The sequence below is a fragment of the Geospiza fortis genome, unplaced genomic scaffold (genome assembly GCF_000277835.1).
Source record: "Geospiza fortis unplaced genomic scaffold, GeoFor_1.0 scaffold206, whole genome shotgun sequence".
Taxonomy (NCBI): domain Eukaryota; kingdom Metazoa; phylum Chordata; class Aves; order Passeriformes; family Thraupidae; genus Geospiza; species Geospiza fortis.
Window position 1 is genome coordinate 7,397,963 of NW_005054311.1, and position 7,159 is coordinate 7,405,121.

General features: G+C 40.1%; 2 protein-coding genes across 3 annotated transcripts in view; one reads left to right on the top strand and one right to left on the bottom strand.

Moving 5' to 3' along the window:
* Positions 1-6,594, top strand: part of TEX10 (testis expressed 10) — a 54,078-nt gene extending 47,484 nt beyond the window's left edge. For both annotated transcript variants that reach the window (XM_005419338.2, XM_014306351.1), the window contains exons 12-15: positions 1,808-1,888; positions 4,357-4,538; positions 5,477-5,687; positions 6,358-6,594. In XM_005419338.2, the coding sequence (XP_005419395.1) occupies positions 1,808-1,888; positions 4,357-4,538; positions 5,477-5,687; positions 6,358-6,471 (588 nt within the window). In that variant the 3' untranslated portion in view covers positions 6,472-6,594. The remainder of the gene's footprint in view (positions 1-1,807; positions 1,889-4,356; positions 4,539-5,476; positions 5,688-6,357) is intronic.
* Positions 6,595-6,931: 337 nt separating this feature from the next.
* The window catches only part of INVS (inversin), an 83,030-nt gene continuing 82,802 nt past the window's right edge, over positions 6,932-7,159 (bottom strand). The window contains exon 17 of the mRNA XM_005419339.3: positions 6,932-7,159. This exon is cut by the window's right edge and continues 544 nt beyond it. The gene's annotated coding sequence lies outside the window, so the exon portion shown is untranslated.

Sequence of the window (7,159 nt, forward strand, 5' to 3'; positions counted from 1 at the left end):
TACCAGGTCAGATTGGTGTCACAATTTGTCCTTGACATGACAGTCCCCAGTAATAACCTCTGTTGCAGCTTCACTTTATTCCTTGACACTACTAATAACACAGATGTTTTGAGGGGATTTCTTGGGAATATTCCAGAATACTCAATATTTTATCACTTTCAAATTGCAGTGAACAAAAGCCCTACTATATTTAGGATGATGTACTCAGTTTTAATAATATTGTTTAGTTATAAAATAAATGTACAGTAAAGGTATTCAGTCCAAGAGTATCAATGAAATTGTCTTTTAAATAGTCCTGCTAGTCAAACAAAACACTTGCACTACACCTGTGATACTGATTAACATGAGCAATGTCCTGACAGCCCAACAATGTTATGTGCCACTAGGCAGATGTGTTAAGGATCTCCTGAATTTGGCTGGCATAAGCAGGGCTAAAAACAGGTGTGGTATGTAATTTTGGAAAAAAGCTGAGTGCACTTCTGTATCACCACAAATGGTGCCTCTTGGCCATTTCTGATTAAACCAGCACTGGCATCCACATTAGTTAAGGCTGAGTTTTCATACCACAGGACCTTGAGCTAATGGTTCTTTCCCTAACCTTTCCCATCTCCAGCTGCAAATGTTGTGGACTATTATTTTTGACACAACACGGTTGATATGTTCTATTTTGTCATTATCTCGTTTGGGTGTCTTGACCTGCCTGATTCAACTGAAGTCTCAAAACCAAAACACTATCTCAGAATTGAATCCCTCAGGTCAGATCCTTCTGTGCAAGTTCTCTTTAGATTTTGAGTCATGAGGTATCTTAGAGAAATGCATTTTGCTTAGTTGAGATATTTGTAAAACTCACAGACTTGAATTCTTTCATCCTTCAAACATCTGATCTTGCTGTTCTCTGATTCCCTTAAGCACAAAGAGAAGATTCCATTCCTCACCTACTGGTTCTTCCATCTTCCTTATCCTTAGCAGGACATCACACTTGCTCATGGTCTGATAATGCACTTGTGCTGTGCGTGGTGGCTTCTCCAGAGGCTTTAGTTGCCACTCTGGTGAGATAAGCAGTGAATGTGAACAGAGAGAGGGCATCCAAGCTCTCCAGCTAGGTTGTGAATCATTGGAATAAAGGGGAAGGAAGAGAAAGGCATCTACTAAGGATTGCAGTACAGCTTACCAGCAGTTCTACTGGAGCTCTGGTTTCTTTACTTATTCAGGAGACAGAACACTTCATGGTAGTTTGCTAGTGCCTGGTTGTACAAGCACCAGAAAGTTTTATGCAGTTTATAAAACAAGATTTTCCATTGTAGTATTACATTTTGTATCATTTTTGACCATGACATTTTTGGCACTGAAGAGGAAAATATGTTGAAAATGGATCTTTGCTAGAGTCTTCTTTGTTGCATTACTTTCCCGTTTCACTGTGACCCCTCTGTTTCATGCTTGATACAGTTATTTGGGAGGTTGTTTTCTGAAATTCTTCAGCTCTGAGGAAAGGCATTTGGAGGCTTGGTGTGGCAGTCTAGCTTGATAGAATATTTTTGGCCTTCTATCACACAGATAGAATGCAGAGAGCCTTTCCCAAACAACCTAATGTCTTTTTTTGGGAAAGACCATCATCTCTTTAGGCACACAACAATTTATGTTGACAATACTACTCTTCTACACTGGAACAATCAGTACTTTGAGACAAGCTGCTGTGGGTCCCTGTAGGTTCTTTGGATTTAGGTCTGTCAGCAAAGTATGACTGCACAGTGAGTGATTGCTGGTTGCATTTGGAGTGCTTAAATATAACTTTGTTTTATTAAAACAGGTGATCTGTCACAGCTTGTCCACTATACCTTCACAAAGTCAGTGTTTTGACATTCTCCAGACTGGCATCTGTAAATATCTGGTAAGTACTGTTTTGTCTTCTACCTTAAAACTTCCTTGTGATAAATTTGCTAGCAGTCTCATTAGTCCTCAAATCCACTTATCCAGTGTATTTAATGTATAATTTCAGCACTTGAAAAAGCTTTCAACAAGATTTGGGGGAGTTTAAAAAATACATGATAACTGTTGGTATCTAAACTTACATGGGTAGTTTTGCTCAGATTTGTGAATACTTGACTTTGTCTTCAAGGCAGTTTGTCCACAAATGAAACACTTCTTGGTTTGGTTTGCTTTTCAAATGAGCAACCAGCAGCTTTAGATGAGATTTTTTACTTCATCTATGTATGTAAGTATCTAAAGAATGCCAGGATGATGGATGTCAGGTTCTTTGTGGTGCTGAGCAATAGGACAAGAGGCAACAGGCAGAAACTGATGCTCAGGAAGCTCCACTGGAATACGAGGAAGAACTTCTTTACTGTGTGGTTGACTGCGTCCTGAACAGACTGCCCACAGATGATGTGGAGTCTCTCTCACTGGAGATACTCAAGAACTGTCTGGACACAATCCTGTGCTGTGGGATGACCCCTCTGCTTGAGCAGGGCAGGGAGGTTGGACCAGATGACCACTGTGATCCCAACCTGACCCATTCTGTGGGTTTTACAGCCTGTCTTCTAATCCTGAACATGCCTGAGCTGAGGATGGGGATGGCAAAGCCAGAGCTGGGTAACAGAACGGTCAGGGACAGAATCTGCAGTTCCCTGTGATGCTGCCTGATGAGAGGGAGGGCCACAAGGTCTGCCCCTGCACTGCTGTCAGGCTGGGTCTGTGATCTAACCAGTGTCTGCCATTCCTTGCTTGGAGCCAGACTGAGAAGTTACTGGACCAAAGCTTCCATAGGGAGTAGCTTACCTATAACCATAGTCTGGATTTTTAGAGGTGGATGCTGACTTAAATTAACTTTTAAAAAGGCTTATATGTTCTACTGCCCTGTCCCTTTGAGAGCAAACCATTAAGTGGGGTTTTATGGTTGGCAATGCTGCTGCCCAGGGTCTCCAGCTGGCTGCTGACACCTCTCAGGTAGCAAAGGCACCACGGAGGCAACATCCTATATGAGAACTTATCTGAGCAGCCTCATCCACTGGACTTGCATAAATTGAAATGTCTCTGTTCCTGTCATCTTTCAGACTGGCTGACCAGCACATTCCATTAGTAGTGTTGGCTCAGTTGGTTTTCAGGATGGTTCTTTTTATCCATCTAGATCGCTGCCATTATTTCTTACTTACAGTTGATTGGGAAGAATGTTACTCATTTTAATTGTTTTGTGCCTCAGTGTCCTGTAGAATTCAGCAGGGTCTTGGTGACAGCTGCAGTCCCACCTTTTGTCAGGCAAAAGACCATCATCATCCTCCTCCTGCCTCTCCACCTGACTGGCACAGGTCAGCCTGGAACAGTGATCTGTGCTCGTGGCCTTGAAATACACTCAGTGTCTTAGGCTGGAAGGATTTAAAATTTCAACTCATAGTTGTTCTGTATCTCTTACCTCTCACAAGTAATGGTATGAATGAAACACATTTCACATTTCTGTAGCTTGTACGTTATTGATCTTTTTTTCTGAACATTTCTGAAAGAAACAGCTGACCTTGTTAAGTGAACCAATTCCCTCTGTCAGCTTAAAACAGTGTACTTGCAGGTGAGCAAATTAGACTACTCTCAAATTCCTTAAATAGTTCTTTAAAGGTAAATGGTGCCACAGTAGCAGTGCATGATTTTTTTATGGCTTTACAAGACAAAAATCTAGGGTACTTACTCTGTAGTACTTCCAAATTTAAACTGCTTTCTAATTCACTGCCTCTACAAAAACCAAGATTTTTTTCTAAATTATTTATCATGCCTATAAAATCTGTCCTCAAGATGATGTTCTCTCTTTAACAACAGCAGAGCATCACCCCACTTTGGGCTCACCATATTTCATTAGCTTTGATTAACCTTGGTTCATAAAGCTCCTGTTGGGCTTCAAAGGAGACTCACCCTGGTGACAATCCAGTAGAAGCTTTCCTTTCTGTAGCATAAATCAGTTTCCTTCTACCTCAGTGACTGCTCACTGCCATTTCAAGACTCAGAAGGCCTTCCCAGTCCCACAATATATGCCTAAAAGGAAAGACCTGTTCTGCCCAGAAGATTGTTTTGCCTGCACTGTCATTCAGAGCAAGGCTCAAAGCAGTGCTGTGTTTTGCAAATATGTTTTGAGATGAGTGTTTGCTTAGAAGGCATGGAATGAAGATGTCAGTTTAACCTTCTGTTGGTATGGGTGTCAATTCATTGGGAAAGCAGGGATTTGAAGAAATGCAGTGGTCTGTAGAGTTTGAACAGAAACAAAGTAATACATGTCACCACAGGAAAGCTCTAGGTTTGTTTGTATCCCAGCAAAAATTCTTTTGTATAAAGTGATGAACTTGGGTTGTTGTGTTTTTTTGTCTTGTTTTAATACAGGTTGGATTGGTTGTAATACCTGATAGCACAGCTGGATCTGTTCTATGTGCCATAAATAAGCTCTTGGATCAAGCCTGCATCATAAGTGAAAACCTGCACAGGTTCTTGGCCTCTTGTTGTTACAGTCTTCTGTACTTTCTGCTAACTATAGACAGAGAGGATGCAGAACATTTACAGAAAAGGTAAAGCTGCTCTTCTTACCACTTTGTCTCTATCTTTGCAGCCACAAGAACTTAAGAGATGTGAAATGAAAGGATATCCTCCTCCTCCCAGTTTTTTTTCCTGTCTCTGTTTTGCTTACTTCAATAGTTAGATTTAAGAAAAATACCTGGAATTATTTGAAACAGTAACTGAAGAAAGTTCCTTCTCAAATTGTTCTACTTGGATGTCAAAACCATTCTGATCTTAAAAAGTGGGATATTTATACCTTAATCTTTAACTTTAGCTTCATCAGATACATTGAAAAGCACCATGTAAAGGATTTGGCTTTATGAATACGTCCTCTTAACTGATCTGATGTTTCAGTTATAAAACTTCTTGGGCATCTTTACATAGACTGCAAAGCTATTTGATTTTAAAAACCCAAAAGCTACAGATAATGAGTTCAGATAAATTCACCTGAAAAGCAGGAGTGTCTTTTAACAGGTCAGACTTTTCCATATAGAGAAAAGTTGTTAAAGCTTCCTGAAAATTCAAAGCCCAAGTCCTTCTTCTCTTACTGTATTTAATTACTTGCATATCACAAATAGCTGAGTCCATTATTTAATTTCTTATGAATCTTAAACAGAGATTCAGGTATATCTGAAAAGTGACTGAAACAAAAACCTATTCACAGCTGCATGAAGCAGAAATTGCTCTGCATGAGAGATTAAGCAACATTTACAGCTTCCAGGGCAAGGCCTTAATGTTTTTCCAGTGCTGTACAAAATTCTGGAATATTTTCAAGTTTGGCATTTTCTGGTACAGATTTTCTGCTTTGCCACTAATTCTGGTGAATCCAGCTGGTGTGATTGGATCCACAGAAGCAGCTTTCCTTGTACAGCCATGCAGCCAGTTCACAGAAGCATCTTTGAAATGTGTGTCCTCAGTCATTTCATTTTTGATTATCTCTTCCCCTCAGGGACATGCTGTGGAGATCATGCATCTCTGCATTAGCACTCCTGCCACGGCTGCTGAGGCTGATGCTGCAAAGCCTGCAAGTGAGCAGGATCTGCCGGGAAGAGCTGCCCGTTGTTGCTCAGCTGCTCCGCCTGCTCATGCAGCATGGGCAGCTCAGGAGCCATATGATCACAAACGAGTTTCTGGTGCAGCAGATCATCAAGGACATCATGGTATGAAACTCCTTCTTGTTTCCCAGACACCACATGTATGTCATGTTTATTTTTAAAAATCATTGCAAATGGTCAAGAAGAGCTGTTTGCAAACAGTGGTGGTGAAAGCAGATGTAAGACATTATGGTGAGGTTCTCTAACCTGCAGGTTAGGAGGGGGGTGTTTCTCTTTAGTGTTGAAAATGCCACAACCAATTGTTGTGCTGTTCTGCCATAGATGGATTGTATTTGTATTTGTTGGGTTTTTTAAGCCACCTACATAATCCTGCAAAGAGGGAATTCCTGGGCTGGGCTGGTCTGTTGGCAGCAGTTCTCCTTAGACTGGGCAGGGGCACTTTCCTGCACTGGTAGTACCATGTTCATTTGCATTTTAATTGCCCATACATTGCGGAATTGCAAAGTAAGTGAGCCATTCCAATTAAGAGTAAGGAAAGCACAGCTGGTGCTAACTCACACACTTGGTAATGTAATAACTCAGTGTACCTAGTTGTAACACTTTATTATTTGGACTTTAACAGACACACCGTGTTGAAATGTGTAAAAGAGAAAACAGTGTCACTTTGTGCAGGGGAACAGGGCTGTCTTGTACCTTTAACAGTGCACCTGATGACCTGTAAAAACAAAGCCAAGTTTTGCAAGTGCTTGAGTTGTACCTTTTTTCTCCTTTCTAGACACTGAAGAGTGGTGAAGTTCAGGAGCAGTGGCTCACAGACCTCCATTACTGTTTCAACATCTACCTTGCCTCTCATCCCCAGACACCTGGCCCTATAAACACAGTATATTGAAGAGGTCAAACTGCATTTATTGTAAAGCATTTACTTCTATTTAGTTTTGAATGGAAGATGTTGGAACAAAGCTTGTCAATTTTTTTGTAAGTGAAACAATAAAAATTTTACAGAGAACTGCAATACCTCTATTGCCTTTTTTTTTCAAGCAAGTAGATCTTACTGGAAAGTGTTTTAGTAAAATGTGGTGACCACAGTGAGAGGTGTTAAAGTCCAGTCCTTGTTACTGAAGAGTTTGCAGAGAAACAGACTTCAACTGACTCTGCTCATCTATTATTTTGAAACATCACATAATTTAAAAAAACAATAGAATTGTATAGTATCAAGTAGAAAAAATTAGAAAACAATATGCTTTAGAGTAACATTTTTTATTTTTGCTGAGTTCATATTTTTAAATACTTTGTGCAAGGTAAATACTGTACACTGTGGCAGCTCTAAAGCTTTACAAGAACTTTTTTCTCTACAGTAGGGCTCATCTTTTCTTACTTCTCTATTTAATGCACACAGAAAAAGAGTTATTTAAAAATTGGTGATAATTTCAAAGGGTAGAAAACAGAGCCCAAATAGTTTCCATAGGTCATGAAAGCAATTTCTTTAGTGTTTTATGTCAACATGTCTACATTTCCTTCCAAATCCATAGTTAGCTAAGGAACAATTGTTTCTTTAGTAGAGAAGTGGAGCATGAAGG